The 23,794-nt window shown below is 32.7% G+C and overlaps 1 protein-coding gene across 7 annotated transcripts in view; it reads right to left on the minus strand.

Moving 5' to 3' along the window:
- Positions 1-23,794, minus strand: part of Invs (inversin) — a 169,056-nt gene that overhangs the window by 131,233 nt on the left and 14,029 nt on the right. For all 7 annotated transcript variants that reach the window (XR_013090362.2, XR_013090361.2, XM_076845754.2 and 4 more), the window contains exon 3: positions 16,247-16,413. Coding sequence is in view for 5 of the 7 variants with exons in the window: in XM_076845754.2 (XP_076701869.2) it covers positions 16,247-16,413 (167 nt within the window). In the remaining 2 variants the exon portion in view is untranslated. The remainder of the gene's footprint in view (positions 1-16,246; positions 16,414-23,794) is intronic.

Consider the following 23,794-nt stretch of genomic DNA (forward strand, 5'->3'; position numbering starts at 1 on the left):
CAATGGATTGGTATAGCAAATGTGCTAAAATGATACTAAAAAGTCTAGGCTTTATTCATAATACTGAAAAAGAAAAAAAAATTAAATGGTCAGCATGTGACAATGCCAAGAAAACAACTCATTATTTTGAAAATTGATAAATAAAAGCAAAAGAAGCAGGCATTTCTTTTTTCTTTATAAACTGTACTATTGAGTGATCTACTAATAGATAAGGCAAAGTTTCTCCTTATTGAATTATTCTAGCTAAAAATTGTAGAAAGGATGATAGAATTAGACTATCACCATTTTATAATTCCTAATGAACAATTGACCGTAGGCGCTGAGCATTGATAACTGCTAACATCACAAAAATGGAGACAATGAAATAGCACCCCCCCATGGCAGGCATACCATAGTAATGAAGTAATTTTGCACCCCCCCCCCCAAAAAAAAAACAACTAAACCTGAATGAGATCAAGTCTCTAGATCCAATAACTAATTTACAGGAACTACATAGGACTGAGGAATAGGTTAATTACACCTGGAGAGAGAATCAACATCCTACTGAGACAATCAGTCTACACTGAGATGTCAAGTTAGGGTAGGGATTAAACTACAATTATAAAAAATTGTAAGGAAATAAAAGCAAGATTGAGAGTGAATCAGATTTAAAATATATATAAAGACATATCAATCATGATATATTATTTGGGTCCTGTGTCAAACATATGTAAACAAAAATACTTTTTTTTTTTTTTTGAGATGGGATCTTCCTTGTTGCTCAGGATCCCTCACATTTCTGGGTTCAAGTAATTCTTCTGCCTCAGAGTTTCAATAGCTGGGACTACAATATATACACAACCATTTGGCTTTATTCATATCACTTGCTCAATTTTTAATAGGATCATTGGTCTTTTGTATCTTCAGTTTATATCTTAGGGGTATTAACCATTTGTTAATGATATAACTTGCAAATATTGTTTCCAGTTTGTCCATTTTTCCTTACTTTGTCATATTTTCTGGAAGAAAAAATTCTTTTTTTTTTCTTTTTTTTTATTGGTTGTTCAAAACATTACAAAGCTCATGATATATCATCTTTCATACATTTGAAGGAAAAAATTCTTCATCACTATGTAGCATTGTTTATTAACCTTTTTTCTATTGCTTCTATATTTTGATTCACAGGAAGTTTTCCCCATTTCTAGATTATTTATGGCAAACATTAATATCTCTAACATTTTATAATAATATAAAAGATTACCATTTAATTAAATAACATCTTAAAGCATGCACCTATGTGCACATGAACACACATGCGCGCACACACACACACACATATACATACACACTGTACTAGTTAACAACCTGCACAACACTGAAATGACCAGTTTACATACATGATTAAAAGTTCACATTCATTATTTCAAAGTACAGTTTGATATTTTAGCTCAAATTCCTAAAAAATGATTTGTAAAGAGTCAGTCTAATGAATGAGAAAGAGATAGAAAATATTTGAATAATAAATTTCAAAGAATCCAAACCATGTCTTATGAAATCTAGAATTGAGATAAACTTTAAGTATACTCAATTATTTCATAAAAATAAGTAGGTTTATTGGTAAAATGTTAAACTTATGGTTATGAATTCTGAGATTTTAAATAGTTATACAGATTGAATTTAAATACTTTGAGATATATGGTGCAATACCTGACATATATTAAATACTAAAAATGTATTTGTTGAACAAATGAATAAATGATATACAGATCAGAAATGGAATGGCAAACAAGTAGATTCTGATAGAGAATATAAAAATTTTTAAGAGGCCTTGTTAACACTTGTAACATAGTTTAGATAAGTACATAAAATATTAAAAACATTTTTTAAATTAGTGAGGTTGATCTTAGTACTAGTGTTTCAATGATTGAGGTTTTCTACAAACAGGACCTGTTTTGATATCTAAGATTAGAATAAGCATCCTGGTGACTCATAAGTGAGGGAGAGGACAATTATACTGAATGGCAGATTCAAAAACCATGAGGACCTTGATAGATAGCATGATGAACACATTTCAATTCACCATGCATTAATTATTTATTAAGTATTTGATATAGGAAATAAAAAGGATTACTAAAACACTCTTCCATATTACTATGCTTATCATCTGTGGGGAAATCAAATGTGACAACAAAAGAATATGTATCTGTGAGACAGGTGATAGAATAGTGACTGAGAACACAAGGTACTAGAGGAATAAAGGAAGGAATGGTTAAATTTACTTAAGTAAGTATGGGCAAGTTCAAAATATAGTTACAATAAGATGCTGTATTTGGATTGAAAACCATAATGATATAAATACAGGATGTAGTTTAAGCAGTAGTAAATACAAAGCAGAGGTAGAGATTTTATTTGAAAAGACTTCCAACATGAATAAACAATATTTGGTTGTCAAAAAGTTAATGGAGGGGCTGGGGTTGTGGCTCAGAGGTAGAGTGCTCGCCTAGCATGCATGAGGCACTGGGTTCAATCCTCAGCACCACATAAAAATAAAATGGAGACATTGTGTCCACCTATAACTAAAAAATAAATATTAAAAAAAATAGTTAATGGAGATAGTCATGTTATACTTTGGGCTCATTGAATTTACAGTATATTCTGTTAAAACTTATTTTCGGGGGGCATTTAGACAGTGTATGCATATCTTGTGAAAGGGATCAGAAAGGGCTGGAGACTTGAAAGCATATTATTATGTGAGGAATGAATGAAGGAACAGTTAAAACTGGAGAAAAATTTCTCTACTTGGCTGGCCAGAGTGATTATTTTATTAGGATATATGACAGATCATGTTATTACTCTCCTTGAAATCCTCCAATGACTACTCATCTCATTCAGAGTAAAAACATATTCTTGGTCATGGCCTATACAATGCTACAGCATCCAGCCACCATTTCTCTTTCCTCATCTACTACTTTCCCCTTGCTCAATCAATAGAAGGTTAATTGATACTAGCTTTCTTGCTATTCCTGAAACATTCTAGGCATGCTTCCATTTAAAGGCCTTTGTTCTGACAGTTTCTTTTGCCTGGAACAAATGATCTTTGCTCAAATGTTCATATGGCTAACTTCCCCACTTTACTCAAGTCTTGCTGTAAATATTTTAATACAGACTATTTTGATTGCTTCATTTAAAATTACAACTTGGGCTGAGAATGTGGCTCAGTTGTGGTGCTACTTGCCTAGCATTCACAAGGCCTTGGGTTCAATTTCAGCACTTAAATAAATAAATAAATAGAATTATAACCTGCCCTCTACACCCAAATGACTCTCTTCATCCTTCTTACTTTGGTGTTTTGAGTTATCTGTTACTATAAGTGATCATTTGGAACTTATAAAGCTTAACAGCCAAAGAAGGTACAAAGAGTCCTATGATTGGTCATAGGAAAAATGTTGTGGCCAGGGTGGACAATATTCATACTATAGTAATAATAAGTCCTCAGATTCCCTTTTATCCTTTTGTGAATAGTAAAATATAAGTAGGAAAAAAGCAAGAAAAGAAAATTACATGAACAATTATGGTCCTATGACATAAGAAGATAATTAGAAAATTAATGCTCACATTTTCTTTGGAATTGATGTTATATACAAAATTAATTTTTAAAAGGTTAAATGAAAGTAAATGGATCTGAAGTTCCTTTTTACCAGCCATAAAAATATTCGCTGGCCCTGTGCCCAGAGTTTAAAAGAAATCAGCATGAGTCTAATGAAAAACAAGCTGTAGGTCTCAGGGAAATTCAATATATACTCTTTTTTTTCCTTTTAGTTTTTGATTGGTTTCCATGGGAATCTAGACTTGTGGGGATCTCTGAATCTATTCATGGAAAGCATATACTTGTATTGTCATGCCTTGATAAGAGTGGGGGTCAATGAAGAGATAAAATGATTAGGAAATAAATATGACTGTAGAAAATATGATTGTTTAAAATGAAATTCTACAAGCCATGTAGATTTTAAAACATAATCTTTAAATCATGCTATGTTTGAGAGGTATGATGACAAAAGCAAACAAACAAACAAAAAATAAACAATTGAATTAAAAGCAGCAGCTATGAGTTCAAATCCTGAATCTGGCCTATGAGAAAGTAACCTATCAGAATTTCTTTTGCGGTTTGACAGGAAAACTGGATTTGGAAATGACTATTGGCCAAAAGGAACAGAAGTCTGAGAATGTAAAGCTTCAGGAAAATAGGGAAGTTTTATTTCTGTGTAGCTATACCAGCAGCACTGAGTTGGGAATCAGAAAAACAAGGTAATTTCTGACTCGGAATAAGTGACCAAAGAGGCCTCAAAGAACTTAATCAAATTATACCTCAGTTTAATTATATAGAAAATAGTATTTAAACAACTCTTCTGCTATGAAGCTACTGCAAGTTAAAGGAAGGCTTTTAAAAAATGTTAGAATCATGGTAGAAAAATTCAAAATAATGATTTCAATCAAGATGTGTTGATATGTTGTTCCTTGTAACTATAAATTTTATCCCTGCAAGTAGAAGTACATGAACTATAATCAAACTGTTACAAGGACTGACAGGTTTTAGTTTCAATTATTGGATTTGTTTAAAGCAGAACAACTCCAGTTTTGATTGGAACACTAACTTGAATGTAAATCCTAAATATCTGAAAACAGTTTCTAAACTGGAAAATAAGAGGACAAGTTTAGTGATAGTTTCTAAATATGTGGAAGGGACATATTTACAAACCCCAGAAGCTGAAATATAAAGAAGCAGATTCTTTAGAACAGAATTTTCTCCCTTCCTGGAAAAAAAAAATAGAAAACTCTAGCTAGGGTTGAAATCAAATGGGGTAAAACCAAGGGTTGTCTAATATCACCCATCTCCATCTACAGATTTCTTGAGAGATCTTAAGATTGCAGGGCATAAAGGTTTCCTGTGCTGATTTTCTCATATTTCTAAGCAAGGAAGACATCAAAAATGTCTTTTGGTGCCTTCTTGTAGAGGCATACCAATATCCAAGGCCTCATGAAATATCACTAACTGTTTACTATTCAGATATTCATTGGCTCTACATTTGTGTAGAGTGAGTAGTTATTAAATTGTTTTAAAATGGACTAATGAGTGAATACAGCCATGGAGAAGCTGAGTAGTAGCCACTAAAAATGTTTAAATAAAGCAAAAGGGATGAGTAATTGTACAAACTAATTTTTCACTACATCAAAAGTTTAAAAAAGATGATAATTTTAAATATATGATAGTCTACTAATCTTGAAACAGATTATGATAATTCTAAATCCTACTGTCACTTTAATAATATCAGCTCATCTACATAACAGTCAAATTTCAGATTTAAGAATGTTTTCAGGTATAACTTATGCCATGTAAGTCACCAAGATAATAAAGAACTTTCTTGACATGGATGGGATATATATGTGTTGGTTACATAGAAAGGATGAGGTGATGCTGGGCATAGTAGTACATGCCTGCAATCCCATTGATTTAGGAGGCTAAGGCAGGAGGATCATAGGGCAATTTAGTAAGATCCTGTTTCAAAAAAAAAAAAAAAAATAAAGAAGAAATTAAAAAAGAGCTGGGGTGTGGCTCAGTGATAAAGTATACTGGGTTCAATCTCCAGTACTGCCCTCCACCTCAAAAAAGAAAACACTGAGGTAAGATTGAGAATGTATAAAAAATGGAGGGTATTTGTAAAATATATTCTCTACTTAAAATAATTTTGCAGCTTTAAATGATAGTTTTAATTGAAATCTTTTCATTTTAATGTACCATACTAAACTTGCATTGCCTTATTCTTGTCCTGTGCTAATATTTTAGTTATGTTTCTGCTGTTTAAATTGTTGTTTCACAATTAAATTATTTTTCTTTATGTTAGAACAAGTTGCCATGTATATCTATGGCAGTATATCTTTGTAAACTTAGTTATCTCATGTATCTTTTTCCCTTGGAATTTTCTGCCCTTTCCCAGTCTTGTAAAAACATAATTATTTCTTTTAACCCATTTCTGTCCTAATTTTAACAATTAATTTTTACCTAATTCTTTTTGCATAAAATGCATTCACATGGTTCAAAAATAAAAATGATATAAAAAGGTGCATAGTAAAAACATTTCCCACTTTTGCCCCTCTCCCTCATTCCTTCTTCTACCCTCATCATGAGCTAAAAACTTTGATTAGTTTTTTATATGTCTTTAAAAAGCTTTTATATCTTTAACCTTTTTTGGTGTTTTGTTTCTAAAATGTTATGTTTTCTTTGCAATTTATAAATTATTTTACCCCAAATCTATTCACTTTACAATACACCTTGGAGATATTTCCCATTTATTAGTTAGATCTCATTGTCATCATTCTTTTTCCAGTTCCATAGTGTTCCATTGTATAAATGTACCACTTAAAAAAAAAAACAGTTTCTTATTGATGGGATTTGGGTTGTTTCCAATCTTGTTTTTGTAAATACTGCTGTCATAAATAATCTTCCACATCCTGGTGTGGTGGTGAACACCTGGAATCTCAGGGACTCAGGAGACTCAGGCAAGAGGATCACAAGTTTGAGGATACTTTCAGAAACTTAGAGAGACCCTGTTTCAAAATAAAAACTAAAAAGGGCTAATGGTGTGGTTTTTGTGGCAGAGTACTTCTAGGTCCAATCTCCAGTCCCCCCTGCACCCCCCAACAAAATTCTACATACATGATTTCTTATTTGTGCATGTTTATCACTAGGATAAATGATTAGAAATGGGTCAAAGGGCATTTGCATTTTCAGTTTATACAGCACTAGATGAAAGTACTTATCCATAGCCCTACACAGTGAGTTGACAGGTGGGAAAAATTGTCTTGGCATAGTTTTAATCTGTATTTCTTTTATAGACAGAATTGAACGTATTTTCATTGCTTGAGAGTAATTTGAATTTCTTTTAATGTGACTTTTCTGCTGATTTTTCTCTCATGTTGCTAATCTTTCTTTTCAATTTTAAGATGCAATTTATATTTGCCCTATATTGTTGTAAGTAAAAATGTCTTTTCCAGGTTGCTTCCCCCCAGCCTTTTTTTGGTACTGGGAATTGAACCTGGGGCAGACAGCATGCTAAGCATGCACTTTACCACTGAGCTACAACTCCAGCCCTCAGGTTGTTTTATGATGTTGCTTATGTGTGTGGTTTAAAAACTTAATTTTACAGAGGATAAAACCAAGCATACAGAGGTTATATTTTGCCTAAGTTTATGCAAATCAGTTAGTGGCAGAGCTAGGGCTATAATTCAGAGTTAACAAGTGATTATAAAAAAGAGGTATAAGAGAAAGAGTGAAAATAACTCATGCAACACATCGATTTAACAAATACATTTAACCAATATATATTTAGCACTTACTATGTGCCATGCAGTTTCTAAACATAGGTGACCAAGACAACATCATATCATAAATTGACAAAGCACAATCTTCTGGGTAAATTGAAGAGTTACCCAAGCACATGTCCATGCATGTTCATAGCAGCACTATTTACAGTAGGCAAAAAGTACAAACAGTCCAAATGTCCATATGGATGAATGGATAATCGAATGGTGCTATGTGCAAACAATAGATAATATCAATAAAAAGAATGAAGTGATGATACATGTTATAGATAACCTGAAAGAACACTATGCCAAGTGAAAAAAGCCAGACACAAAATCATATATAATTTTGCTTACATAAAATACATATAATAGATAAATCCATAGAGAGAATGCATACTGGTGATTGCCAAGGATTGAGAAAATATGGAAATGGGGAGAAACTGCTTAATGGTAAGAGGTTTTATTTTAGAGTAATGGAAATGCTTTGGGACTAAATGGAGGTGTTGGATGCACATATAAATGTAACAATTTTAACTTACAACAACATAGGGCAAATATAAATATAATATGAATGTACTAACTACCCCCATGAATTGTTTACTTTAAAATGGTAAATTTTAGCGAGGTATGGTGGTGCATGCCTGTAATCCCTGCAGCTGGGGAGGCTGAGGCAGTTCAAAGCCAGCCTCAAAAAAGGGGAGGTGCTAAACAACTCAGTAAGACCCTACCTCTAAATAAAATGTAAAATAGGGCTGCGGATGTGGCTCAGTGGTTGAAAGTCTCTGAGTTTAATCCCTGGTATCTAACCCCATAAAGGTTAATTTTGTATTGTGGGAATTTCACTTCAATAAGTTATTTTTGAAAATCAGATGGAATGGCTGGTTATAGGTAAAAGGGAAAGGTCATGTTCAGATATATTGAAATTAAAATTTTGGAAAGATACCCACTTAGAGATTTATAGAAGAAACCAGAAATACAAGTCTGGAATTAGGAAGAAGGGTGAGAGATATAAAGATTTGAGGAAACAATAGCTGGAAATTATGAAAACAGATGAAACTTCAGGAGAGTAGAATTTATATAGAGATTATTATCTTGGGGGCAGAGCTTCTGGGAGTTAAAGAGGAGGTATAAACTAAAGGAAATGAATGGACTGTCAGAGAGGTAGGGAAAAATGAATTACTACAGTATCATCAGAGTCAAGAGAAAATTCTAAAAGGAACAAGTGGTCAATAAATTAATCAGAGAAATAAGGAAGTATAAATATTGAGAAAAGAGTAAGCTCAGGTAAATTAGGTCACACTGTACTTTATTAAAACAAAGTGAAAACACTGAACATAACAAATCATGTTCTGTATCTTGTAATATAAAACAAAACTGCAAAATATGTTGTAAAAGATGTTTCTTCCTAGATAATTTTGTTTGCTTTGATTTGGATATATAATGTTTAGACAAAGAAAAATATCATAAAAAATCATGTAAAATCTAAATCAAGATCTATAAAATTTTACTGTTAGAATTTCTTTAGTACCTAACTAGGACTAAAGACTATATGCATCTCTTTGGATTTAAAAAAGATTCATTTGGGCAAATGACAGGTCTAAAAGGAGTAAGAACCTGACATAGTAACATTAATGACTTAAGTTTATAATAATGTTTCTTCAACTCACATCTAATGTTTTGAGCCAAGGTAAAAAAAAGGATTAAATGTATAATAAGTTATGTATATTAGAGTGAAAAACTTCATTAATAAAGGTTAATGTCACTAGATGAGTCAAACCTATTTGTTACTCCCAATTAAGTTATTCATAAATAAAGCAGTTCATTCATATATATTATTAGGGTGGATCTTAGTCTTTTAAATTCTTAGGAAAGTTTAAAAATGGGAAAAAACCCATTAGTATTAGTATGTTTACTTTTGGTATTTGTCAGTTGACTGAAAAAAATACAAGAATTGAATTCAATTGAATCGAATTCAATGACAATGTTAAAGGAAATATGTTTTATTAATCATATCAACTTCCAAATGTCATTGGAAAAATACCTATATTTGCAAGACATACAGTCTATGGATACTGCTTTATACTCAAATGCACTTGTAAATACTATGCATAACTTACTTGCTTTCCATAGTCTCTGGTACACATGTTAACACAGTGTTTCATTTTTTTTTTAATATTCACAATTCTATGAGGTAGGTAGGTTAGTAATAGGATCCCCATTTTACTGAGTCTTAAAAAGTTAAACAGTGTAAGGTCATAGTCTACTGAGTGACATTTAGTGGTTCCAGATCCCTTGAATATGAATGGAATATAAGTCATAATCTCAGATACTATTTTCTTTTTAATTATGCTATATTGACTCTGCAGACAACCCAAAATTAATAGGTCCTTATCATCCAATAAAAAGCTAAGTTATCCTTAAACATCAACTTTGTCATCTCTTTTGTTCCTGTAACCTAAATTTGAGGGTTTAATGGAATCAGGGGTGTTGAGTCTGGAATACGGGAGTGGGGCAGCAGAGGTCTCCTATATCCCTCAGGTTTCTCTCATCTTCCTTGACAGGGATTGGTTGAATAAAAGCTGAACTTTCCTATGTAATAGCCTCTTCTTCAGCACCAAAACATTTCCCTCTATAGGCTTTCAAAAATGAAATCTAGAGCTCCTCTCTTCCCATTTGTAAATTGAGAATAATTTCCAATGTAATTGTAAACTGTATTCAGATACATTCTAGGTGCATTTCTATTCATTCATTGAACAACCATTCTAATGTCTAAGCGACTTTGGGTCCTTTTTATCCCCTCTTCCCCTTTTGATCCATCAGTCATCCACACTCTTCCTCTGGAATTTTGGGGATCTTCTTTTCCTCAGTATTCAAACGTGTTCATAATATCTCTCATCTAATTGTTAGACTGCAGGAGTCTTAAAAGACCACACAAATGAAATGTTTAGGTCCAGATTTGAATAAATTAACCTAAAAAAAACCCCTTAAGACACAATCAGGAAAATGTGAGCACTGATTAGATATTTAATGATATTGAAGAATTATTATGAATTTATTTTTTGGTACAATGGTTATATGAGGATATATAAAACATATTTTCTCTTTTTATATACACACTGAAATATTTATGCATGTCTGTGATTGACTTTAAAATGGTCTAGTTGTAGTGTACAGTTGGAACAAGGCTATGAATTAATAATTATTGAAGCTGGGTGATGGTTACATAGGATAAGGTTCCTGACATTATTATTTATTAAAACTTTCCATATACATAATCTCTCATCTTAAAACTCCTTTGGATCAATAACTCCATTACTCTATCGCACATTCTTATCTTTAAAGAGGAATACATTTTAACTCTACTAGTATCCTTTTTTTCTGGTTCCTCAACAGTGATAGCTAGTTACTGTATCCACTAATACCATTGCTCTTGGTAAGGTCACTTTCTAACTAAAAAATCCAAAGGAAGCTTTTCAATTCTTACCGCATCTATGTCCACTCATTAATCCAAGAAATATTTACTGAACCACTGAATGTAAAAGGAATTCTTTAAATCCTATCATAAAGATGAAACAGAAATGGGTCCTCTTCTTCTAGAAGTGCGTCCCTTTGGCTTTATAATACCATTCTGATATGGTTCTTCTCCTTTTTTATTGTCTCCTTTGAAAGTTTATTTTCCTTAAACCTTGAATGTTGGTGTTTTTAAATTTATGACCTTGTTCCCATCTACACACCACACTTTATATGCACTAATAACTGCAGCTCAGACCCTACTTTGGAGATCCAAACTGGTATATTAAAATTCATGCTAGTCATTACTACCAAGATGTCCCACAGGATCCTAAAATTCAAATTGTTCACAAGTGAACTCAGTGACTTCCTCTCAAAATTGTTCCTTAACTAGGATAACCTACCTTGATAAATAATATCATCAAAAATAGAATACCACTCAAAATAGCCATTAGGGTAAGAGGTCAATTACATGGAAAATGGGAAAAAAACATACAAAAGCAAATAGTGTGATTCTCAAAGGGTGTTAATTGCATCATCATCTTCACTTAGAAACTTGTCAGATTAAGCAATTATCTAGCCCTACACCAGCTCTACTGAATTAAAAACACTGGAGGTAGGCTCTACGTTCTGTTTTAATAAAACCTCCAAGTGATCCTGGTGCATGTCCAGGTTTGAGAATCCTTGAATTAGAGCATGGGTACAGGGCTTTCATATAGCTGCTCAGGCTAAGGTTGGGGAGTTGTGACCCGAGTGTGTGAGAGCCCAGGCCAAGACCCATTTTTTTTTCCATTCTTCCTTATTCTACAAAGAAATAATGGTTATCAAGTTCTAACATTTTATCATTTTTAATAATAATTTATATGGTAGAACATATGCACAGTAAAATACATAAATCTTAAGAATACAGATTGATCAATTTTTAAGTAGCCACCATACAGATCAAGATGTGGAACATTTTCAGTACCCTCAAAAACTTCCTCATATCACTTCTTAGTCATTACCCATTCCTTAGGTAATCATGAATCTAATTTGAATCATCATAGCTGTGTTTTGTCTATTCTTGAAATTCAAAGAAGTAAAATATAAATAAAAAAGTGTCTGATTTCTTTCAGTCAACATAATGTCTATGCAGTTCACTCATGGGAGTTGAATATATCAGTAGTTAATTCTTTCTAATTATGTATTGGGAATATATTATAATTTATTTCCATCATTAACCTGCTAATAGGTATTTAGGTTGTTTGAATTAGGAATAAAAATATTGGGGATGGGAATATAGCTCATGATATAGCACTGGCCTAGCATGTTTAAGGTCCTGGGTTCAATCCTAAGCACCACAAAATAAACCAACCAAACCAAACCAAACCACACGGATTAAATGTTTGCTATTATAAATAAATCTATCATTTTCATACATGTCTTTTGATGGAAAGAGGCACTAATTTCTCTTAGGTATCACCAGGACTTATGTTTGTATCTGTGTGCACGTATTTGGCTTTAGTAGATATATTTATCAGTTTTCCAGATAATGTACCAATTTATATTCTCGTCAAAATACCTCTGCTCTAGAATTTTGCTCTTCATGTTCTAGCCACTAGTAGCTTTAAACTTTACCATTGTTCAGCCTAGTAAGACTGTTAGGGTTATACTCTTTTGCAGTCCTGTTGAGAGTTCAGGACTTTCTATCTCTGCCATCTGCTAATCCCTAAAGAGTAATCTGCTGTTTGTACCTATATCACAGTATGATTAATAGCAATAATGTCGATAACATTCTTGGAGAGTATGTTCCTCCAACAAATGAAATGCTTTAAATATAAGAATCTGTCACTTTTATTTAGAACATAGGGCTAAATATATTCCATTTATAAATGAAATTGAGGCATATAAGTTATTTGTCAAGAAACTAAGTTCACAGAAAGTCTTGTAAAATTCTGCTTACAAAATTATCACAAAAAATAAAAACATAATAACTAACGTGAGAATGGTTGCTCTTCACAGGTTAGTAATAACAATGAATATTTACATACTATGACTGTTGATATTTTACAAAAATACTTATAAGGCACATGGACCAACTTTAAGAATCATGTCTTTCATCTTTATATTCCAACATAGTATCTGTTAAATAGTATTTTTAACCTATGCTGAGTAAATGAACATATACACATATACATAAATGTTGATGATTAAATAATATCATACTTCTGAGTCCACAAATACCAGAATTAAGTAGGATAGACAATACTTGATCAGAATACTTAATATCCAACATATCAGAAAAATTCATTAAACAAATGGAAATGAACTTTAATAGGGAATCAGTACTGTGGGCATCTATCCATAGAAGACTTAGGTGATTCATTTTATCATATTCTCTCTCAGTACATAATCATGACTACATAGAATACATTTGGAAAATACTTGTTGAATCAATATTTATACCTCTATAATATATCTCTTAGATCCAACTTCTCCTTTCTATTAGTTTGAACTACAAAACTTTTCAATACACCTCCATTTTCCTCCTTTTACAAAGAAGCTGTGGTTGCCATACTAATCCTCATAAGCTATTCTGACAATAGGATTTTTATTTTTATTTTCAAATTTCCTAAATGGCTCCTTAATAGCCAGGACCTTTCATAAAACAAACAAACAAACAAACAAACAAACAAACAAACAAAAATGCACAAAGAGTGCATAGTACAAAAGCTTGGCACCAGCATTCAGCTGGAAATACTGCTACATTGCTGAAAATTAATGAACTTGAGCTGGCAAAAGTAGTTATCCCTATGTGTTAAAATAAGAATGTATCCCTATGCAAAAAATCAGTGTGTTATGTATTAAAAGTAGTGAAATAAAATGTAGATAATTTTAAAACAATCTCTGCTAAGTTCTTCAGTTTCCCAGCTGTTGTTTACTGCTGGGTTTCTTAGGGCCCCACCCTACACAAGAATAGTTTGGCAATCTGTTGATGACCAGTAAGGAATTTGTATCCAGATTTTTGGGCTCCTACTCTGCAGTTCCCTCTGCTTCACAATTTTTGCTCTTCAAGTTCCAGGCACTAGTAGATTCAAACTCTATCTTGGTGTGTTCAACCTAGAAAGACTGTTAGGGTTATACTATTTTGCATTCCAGTCTGGAAAGTGCCTTTTAGGAAAAAACAGAGATGAATTTGGTACTCTACTAATATGCTCTCCTTCTCCAAAGAGTTATAGTTTCTAAGATTATGCCTATGCTGCTTATTCTCAATGCATTCAAACAGTGTGGGTATGTTGCTCAGTTCTTATTGATGTTTCTGGAAAGCATGTTAGTCCAAAATAAGCAGTCATGGCTGAACTAAAAACTAGTGGTGAAAGTCTTTTGTTGGTTTCTCATTTTTCTCTTGGTTTCTTTAAACATTCCATCAGTGGTTATCTTATATTGTGACTTTAATAATGTCAATATTTGATTTTTTTTCACAGACTAATCTATTGTTTCTGCTGACTCTCATTCATGGTAGATTACTTCCTTATGTGTTTGGTGATCTTTCATTGTGAGATCATGTTTATTTTAACATAAGCTATTCCTGGAAACTTAAGGTAAAGTTGTTTACTCTAAAGAGAAGTTGTATTTGTGTCTGCTCAGAAGCAGACCTGGGACATATCATCTCTGGCTATTCTTTGAAAATCATTTTATATCATTTATTGTTTTATTCCTGCCTGTTCTATATTACTTCTGATTTCTTATTAAGTACAAAACCAAAACAACACCAGGTTTAATCAGGCAGAGCACAGTACTAAAAAAGTATTATCATTCTTGTTTTGGAAATTCTACTTAGCACTAGTATCAATTAAAGACATATTACTTCTTTTGTCAAGTATAGAAAAAAGAACAGCAACAGAAAAAAGGGGGAGATGTGTAATTATCAAAAACTCCAAAGTAACAGGTTTCATATAAATTATAATTCTATTTATCCTTTGACAGTATAAAACACTCATAATTTTAAAAATTAAAAATGGAAACAGAAAACAATGTACTACATCTTATAAAGATATTTACAGCTAAGATATCTGGTTGTACACACCCCCTTTCTCAACCATTTTGTCATATTAATCCTTACAAAGATGTCATGGTGTTGGATCATCAACATAAATCCTCATTTTTGCCCAACATAATCTACTTGATATTAAGTTCTTCCAACCTACATTTTTGAAGTTGAATTTTATACATGTATGAATCAAAATGAAGAATCTAAAGGGTATCAAAATTTTAAGACTAGGGCTAGTCTCAATCTGAACTGTTTATTTTCATGCTAAATGGAGTTACCTTCCCTGAGTGAATAATTTACCAGTTGACAAGCCTAGGTGAAAGGTTATAAATACTTGAGCAGTAGTTACACTGAGATTGAAAATGAGGGCCATTAAAAAAAATTACTATAATGAAAAGAAAATTCAGTAAAAATAACTTTGGAAAAAACCTGACAGACCTAACTGATAAGAGCACATAACTAGAATATTCAGTAGTATATCTTAATGTCAGCCTCTTTTATATGCATTCAACTAATGAAAAGATATTTTCTAACCCCTCAATTAATCAGTTCTATCTGATCCCATTTTTTAAATGGGAAATAACTAACAGTTTCTGATGGATCCAGCTCATTTTTATTGCTTTTTATCCCCAAAATATAGACATCTAAAATAATAAAAAGAAAAATACCATGCAGTGAAAAAATATCTTATTCACCAAAATTTTAAGGAGAGAAAAATTATTTTCAGGTAAGTTTTTAAGTTAAATTTAGAAGTTTCCCATTTTCTCCTTTTAATGTGTTTAACCTTTTAAAATCTGATCTTTGACAATGTCTATAAAATCTTGAAATTATTGCTATCAGCAATATAATTTAGATTTTTTTAAAAGTTGAAAATACAGAATAAATAAATTTATTTATGCCCCCAATGCTAATCTCAACAGAAATTACATCTTGAAATGTAAAAGTAATATTAATTAAGTAAGTAAATTTAAGCAGGGAAAACTACAAAAATTCACATTTATTTCTTCCAGTATTTAAACCCAACCAATTTTAACATTTTGTGTTTCTTTTTAGTTTTTCTTTTTTCCCTATACATAGATTTGTAACATATTTTACTCATATAAATTTTGTTTCCTTCCCCCCACCCCCCGCCCCACTAAACATGAGATCATAGAACAAATTCTATTGTTTGTGAAAACTGGTTAAGAGAATACAGTCACTAATAGATAACTGTGCTTTAGTATTCACAGTTTAAAGACTGTTTGCAAAAAACATGAAGCCTAAGAATCAGGTATTTGTGGTTTCTTATCTGCCTATTGTATAATTCTTCTAAGCAATTAACAAATACCAAATGAAATGTTTAATTTTCAAGGTAATTTTACTTCTCACCTTTTGAGCTGCAAGATGGAGGGCTGTTCTTTGGCTATGGTCAGTTTTATTGACATTTGCTCCTGCCTTCAGGAGAGCATCTGCACAGTCCAGTCTGTCAGCCAGTACACAATACATAAGTGGTGTTCTCCCAAATTGGTCTTCTTTGTCTTTAAGAGCAGAGTTTCCTGTAAGTACAAGAAACAGTGATATTTAATAATGTCTATCATTAATATAAGTAGGAGTTACATTAAATGTTTATTATTAAGCACTCTACTAGTGCATTAGATATATTTCCTCATTTTTAATTACACTGTGAGGTGGATATTGCTATTCCTGTATTATGGAAACTGAGGTTCAGACAAATTAAATAACCTGTTGACATTCATACTGAAAGTAGGTGGGAGAGCTTGAATTCAACTGATTAATGATTCTACAGGACATTCTTCCTCTAAGACTGAATAAACATTTTGAGATACGGAGTTACTTATGTTCTTCCCTCCTTTCTTTGGTTAACAAATGCTTATTTAGTGCCAATCATATACTAGGCAATGCATATGTTTTTATAAGTGACACAAAAATGAATCATGGTTGGTTTTACATTCTATCCAAGATGGACAAATACACAATATCCTGATCTTCCTGCTAATTACAACTAAAAACCCTGGACAAAAAAGTAAAAAGAAGTAAGAAGACAAAAGTAAAAAGAAGACAACAGAAGGCAGGCTGAGGAGGGTCTTGGAAACTTGACAATCTGGTGGCAAGTAGCCTGAAGTTTTTTTTCTTCTGTGTCTAGCTATTCCGGTGCTAGAATAGCCTAAAATCTGGAAAAACCCACTGGCACAGATATAATATTCCCCAAGAGATAACTGCTCTCTCCAGTCAAAAGATCAGGTAACCCTGCGGAGTAAACTCTTTTGATTAAACCTGCTCTACTCAAAGCACATACTAAAAAAGAAACCACACCTCTTCTTCCCAGTAGGCCCTGCAAAGACTATGGGGAGGAGTCCAGTCAACCATAGCTGCCTAAATTAAGCAAAGGATCACAATGAGGTGGTGGTGTACCCTTTCTCAACCAGAGAACAGAGGAGGGTTCTGGAGAGTAGGAAGCTAGAGAAAGTTCTTTAAACTGATGCATGGGTTCATAGATGCTTTTGAGCAACCCATGTATGGAACTGATCAGAATCTAAACAGCAAAAGCTCTGATAATTAAACTCTAGGTAGAATACTTTCCAGGTCCTAAATTGGCCTAGGCAGCACACAAATAGGGCAGACTAGAAAAGCCCTACAGGAGCTCTGAAAGATAAATTGATATTTTATCACAGTCCACAAAACTGAAATAGAATATTTACTCCAAACTGAAACAGACTGCCAATCTACTAAAGTAGAATATTTACATAGAATCTAGCCTTATTATATCTAAAATGTTCAAAAGACATATAATAACAAGTATTAACAGGATATAGAGAAATCAAAATCTTCACATAGTGCTGGAAAGAATATAAAACGGTGGAGTCCCTTTGGAAAATAGTCTGGCAGTTCCTCAAAACCCTAAACACAGAATAACCATTTGGCCCAATAATCCCCTTTTTTTTTTTTTTTTTAAATAGTGGTGCTGGGTCAGTGAACTCAGGGCCTTGCACATGCAAGACAAACACTCTACCAACTGAGCTATATCCCCAGTCCTCCACTTCTAAGTATACATTCAAGAGAAATGAAAACATATCTACACAAAAAACTGGTACACAAGGTCTACAGCAGTATTATTCATAATGGCCAAAAGATGGGCACAATTCAAGTGTCCCTAAACTATTGATCAACTGATGAGTGGATAAACAAAATGTTGTATATCCACACATTGAACCATTATTCAATAAAAGGGATGAGTTTTAATATATGCTATAACATGAATGAATCTTGAAAACATTATGCTAAATGAAAGAAGCTGGTCAAAACACCACATGTTGTATGATTCCACTTATATGAAATGTCTGGCACAGGAAAATCTATAGAAACAGAAATAATATTAGTGGTTGCCTAAAACTGGGGGCAGGGATTGGATTCCCAGGATCCCAGCTAAAGGGTTCAGATTTCTTTTGGGCGGGGGGTAATGATATTATTCTAAAATTAATTATAGTGGTATGTGTACAACTCCGTGGACATATAAAACTACTAAATTGTACTCTTTAAATTGGTGAATTGTATGACATGTGAATTATATCTCAATAAAGCTGTTAGAAAAAGCCCCACTATATATAAATAAAATAGAATACTAAAAATGCTTAATAAATGGAAAGGAAAACAGGAAAAGTGAAACAGGAATTAAAAACAGAAGAAACACAGAGTGAACACAAACTGGAAATCTTAAAATTCTAACATCCATTATTAGAAAATTAAAGACTGAGATGGATAAAAAATAAGAGGAGCCAAATATATGCTATTTATAAGAAATTCACTTAAAATAGGATGACATAGGTGGCTGAAAGTAAAAAAATATGCAAAAATATAACATACAAATATTAATCAAAAGAAAGCTGAAGTGAAGTAATATCTAATAAGGTAGACATTGGAGCAAAGACATTTATTATAATAGTAAAAAGGTAGATTCACTAAGAATATATAGCAACTCCAAATGTATATGTACCAAAGATATACCAAATAATAGATCTTTAAAATATATGTAGCAAAAACTGATAGAATTGAAAGAAACATTTGAAACTTTCAAAATTATAGTTGGTCACTTTGACTCCCCTTTTCAATAATTGCTACAACCTCTAAAATGAAAGTCAGCAAGGATACAGAAAAATGAACAATATTATAAAGAAACAGGATCTAACTGATATTTGTTGAATGCTTTGTCTAATGATAGCCAGATACAGTCTTAAAATACCCATGGAACATTCACCTTCAAAACAGACAATTTCTGAGTTATAAAACCAAACAATAAAGGATTAAAAAAAAGGAAGTCATACCAAGTATGTTCTCTGGTAATAATGTAATTAAACCAGAAACCAGTGTTAGTATCATAACAGGAAATCACCAAATTCACTTTGAGATAATCCATGGGTTAAAAAGAAAATCTCAAGGGAAATTTAAAACATAATTAAAGGAATGAAAATAAAAATATTGTTGTAAGATTCTTACCCTATAAATGAGGGAGGCTTACAAGGAAATGTACAGCATCAAATGTTTGCATTAAAATATAAGGACAGTTTCAAACCAATGATCTAAGTGCTTATATCTTGGTATTCTAAGAAAGGAGAGCAAATTTAACCTAAAACAAGAAGAAGGAAGGATAAAAATAATAACAGAGATCGATGAAGTTAAAAATCAGAAAAACAACAGAGAAAAATCAATGAAGCTAAAAGTTCTTGGAAAAAAATGATAGATCTGTAATAGGATTGATCAATAAAAATAGCAGTCACAAATTTCCAATATCAGAAATGATAGAAGGGGCCATCTTTCAGAGCTTGCATACATTAGAAGGAAAACAAGGAAAAGCAGAACTATTTTATGCCCATAAATTTACAGTTTAAGTGAAATGGATAAATTCTATGGAAGACATAATCACAGCCCACTTACAATACAGATACCCTCAACAGTATTTACGGTAGGCAAAACTCTAAGGTAGCTTCCAAGTTACCCTAGTATATATGGTGTGTGTGATCCCTTCTTCCTGAGTGTGGGCAGGGCCTGTAAATATGATCAGATGTCATTCCCATGATCAGGTTCTGTTTTGTAAAAATTTAAAGGGATTTTGCAGATGCAATTAAGGGCCTTAAACATTGAACTTTAAATTAATCATATTATCTTGGATGCATATATGTATATATATGTATTTATAAACCTATTTATTTACTTATTTATTTCAATTCTGGGGATTGAACCCAGGGCCTCATGCATGCTAGGTAAGCACTCTATCACTGAGCTACATATTTGATCCCTTGTGTTGCTTTTTGCTGTGTGTGTGTGTGTGTGTGTGTGTGTTGCTAGGGATTGAATCAGGGCCCTGTGCATGCTAGGCAAGTATTCTACCATTGAGCCACACTCCCTACCCCTCCTGTTGCTTTTTAAAAGAAGTTCTGGTCAGAGATGGAAGAAGTTGGAGACATTTCAATCATCAGAAACACGCTCCTCAGGCCCTAGAGAAGCAAGGTGCCATAAATCTTAAAGCTAAAAGAAGGTGAATTCTCCAAACATGTACTTGGAATAGAATTTTGATGTTTTAGATGAGACTTCAACGTGGTTAACACTTCGACTGCAGCCTTGTGAACCTTGAGCAACAATGCCTGCTAAACCATATCTAGACACTTGAACCACAGAAACTGTGAGGTAACAAATGCTATTGTTTTAAATTCAGTTTGTGTTAATTGTGGTACAGCAATATTAAACTAATGTAGTATGCTATCTATTAAAGAAATTAAATTTAAAATAAACCCTGCCCATGAAGTACTACTAAGAACAATGTGTTCAAAAATTTCCAGATATGACAGGCCTGGTGGTGCATGCCTATACTCCAGTGATTCAGGAGGCTGACGCAGGAGGATCACAAGTTTGAGATCAGCCTTGGCAACTTAGTGAGATTCTGTGTCAAAATTAAAACAACTGAACAAATAAAAATGTTTGGGGAAATGTAGCTCAGTGGTAAAGTACTCCTGGTTTAAATCCCCAGTAACAACAACAACAACAAAAGAATTCCCAGAAGCAATTTTTATAGAAATGGATGTGTGGTTTTAAAATTGGTCTAGAAAAGCAAAAGGAGTGGAAGGATAAAAGTATTTGGAAAAGAAGAGAAAAGTTGAAGGACTCACACTATTTGATTTCAGGGCATACTATAAAGGTACAATCATGAAGATACTATAGTAGTAGTAAAGGAACAGACATGCAGTTCAATATAATAGATTTGAGAGTACAGAAACAAACCCACATATATATATATGATCAATTATTTTTGACAGAGCTGCAAAGACAAATAATCTTTTTAAACAAATGAAGCTGGAAAAATCTAACATTCATAAGCAAAAACCAAAACCAACCCAAACTATACTTTGCACCTGTCCTACTCAGTTTGGACTGCTATAACAAAGTACTGTAGCCTGGGTAGCTTAAAAACAACAGAAATTTACTGTACATAGTTGAGGCTGAAAATCTGAGATTAGAGTGCCAGCACCGTCAGGTTCTGGTGAGATCCTTCTTCTGGGTTGCAGACTCACAATTTCCTGTTATATCCTTACACCATGGGAAAAGAGAGAGTTTCTGGGACTAATCACATTCATAAGAGTCCCACCATTTGGACCTAAATTTCCTTCCAAAAGTTCAACCTTCTAAGAGCGTCACACTGGGGGTTAGAATTTCAATATATGAATTTTAGGGGAAGCATAAATATTCAGTCTGTAATTGAACAATTTATAAAACTATGTTAAAATGAATCACAAATTTAAACATAAAACCTACAATGATGTAAAACTTTTAGAAGAAAACCAAAGTGAAAATCTTTGTGGCCTTGAGTTGGGCAAAGATTTCTTAGAGATGATACCAAAGAAAAATCCACAAATAAATTAATAGATTGGATTTTTATCCTAATTAAAACACATTTATATTTGAAAAACACTGTTAGAAAATAAAAGGACAAGCCACAAACTGGGAGAAAATATTTGCAAAACACATATCTGATAATGCCTTCATTCCAGAGTAAAGATCTCCTACAACTGAATAATAAAAAGGCAGATAATGAAATTAAAAGATGGGCAAAAGGCTTGAATAGACATTTCACCAAATAAGCATATGAAAAGGCACACAGCATCATGAATACACAGGAAAATGTAAATTCAATCCACACTGTGATACCATTACACATCTATTATAATGGCTAAAATGAAAACAAAACAGAAGCAAACTTGACAATATCACATGCTGATGAGAATATAGAAGTACTAGAACTCTCAGACATTACTGGTAGAAACACAAAATGGTATAACTATTATCAAAATTGTCCGTATTTTATTACACACTTATCACGTGGCCTAATAATCTCTTGCTTCATTATTTACTCAGCAGAAACAAAAACATGAAAGCCTATGTTCACATGAAAACCTGGAAGTAGATATTTATGGTAGTTTCATCTTAGTTGCTAAAAACGGGAAACATCTCAATTGTTCTTCAACTAGAAAATTAGAAAACAAACTATAGTACATCCATACAATGGAATAATAAACAATAAAAGGAATGAACCACTGACTCTCCAAACATGGAAAAATCTCAAACACTTTATGCCAAGTGAAAGAAATCAGTTTCAATGGGTACACTTGCATGATTCATTTATAAGGCATTCTTGAAAAGTGAAACTATAGCGGGAGACCAGTTTGTCAAAATTAAATAACTGTATACTAAAACAGGGGGAAATTTACTGAATTACATCTCAATAAACTTCACTTAACAATAAACAACAAAAGATGCCAAACTTCTTGCATGTACTTTATTTTTTCTATATTTTTATTGATTCTTTTTAGTTATACATAACATTAGGCTTCATTTTGACATAATTATAACAGCATGGAATATTACTTGCTCTAAATCAATTCCCAATACTTTCCCTTTTCCTTTCCTGTTCTCTCCCATTCCCATCCCTCTACTATACTTATTTTTCTGTTATTATAGTTTTTTTAAAAAATATTGCCTTGTGGATATACATAATGGCGAGATTCACTGTGGTATATTCACATATATATAGGAAAGGTAGGTCAGATTCATTCCACTGTTCTTGCCTTATTCCATCTCTCCTCTTTCCCCCTCAATTCCCTTCCTCTACTACACTGATGTTTCTTCTATTTTGATTCCAGGCACTTCAAGTGAAAAAAAAGTTGCTACAGAGAACGATCAGGTACTTATATAGCTGAGAGTAACTACACGTATGTATTGAGCAGGAGGGAAGCCAGTTATTTCCAAATCACGGTTGAAGTAATCTTGGATATATTGGGTCCCAGAAAGACTTAACAGTCTCTTAGATAACTAATATGTTTCCATGCATATTGTTAATATAACAAGAAAGGTCATTGCTCTTGAAACTGGAAGAGCCTTACAAATATATTCAGGTTGTGTATAACTTCCGCAGGAGGCAGGTGGTATTTTTCAGAAACTTGGTTGTAAAGATGGAAGGCAAGTTTTGCATTTGATTCAACATATCTAAAATAGAAACCTCTGTACATAAGGCTTCTAAGTGGTACTGCTGGGTATTCTCTGAAGGGCCTCCTATATCTAGTCCAGAAGGTTCCAAAGATCCTATCACTGCATTTATAGATAGGTTCTCATTTAAACCCATATTTACCAACTTAAAATGTGGTATAGTTATAGAATCTTCCTTTAATCTTCCTTTAATCGAGCCTTTCTGGAGTCAAAGTGATACTTATAAAGAAAAAGCTAAAATAAAGTCCAGTCTCTGGTTGACTTTCAACATGAGTAAAGGGCCATCCTACCAGTGTCTTATTTGTTAATGTTAAGCAAAGATAAGTTACGGGTATTAGCAAGACGACAGTAATTAATTTTACAAGTTCCCTTAAGGTGGGATTCCTC

Source organism: Callospermophilus lateralis, chromosome 2 (genome assembly GCF_048772815.1).
Source record: "Callospermophilus lateralis isolate mCalLat2 chromosome 2, mCalLat2.hap1, whole genome shotgun sequence".
In the NCBI taxonomy this organism is placed as follows: domain Eukaryota; kingdom Metazoa; phylum Chordata; class Mammalia; order Rodentia; family Sciuridae; genus Callospermophilus; species Callospermophilus lateralis.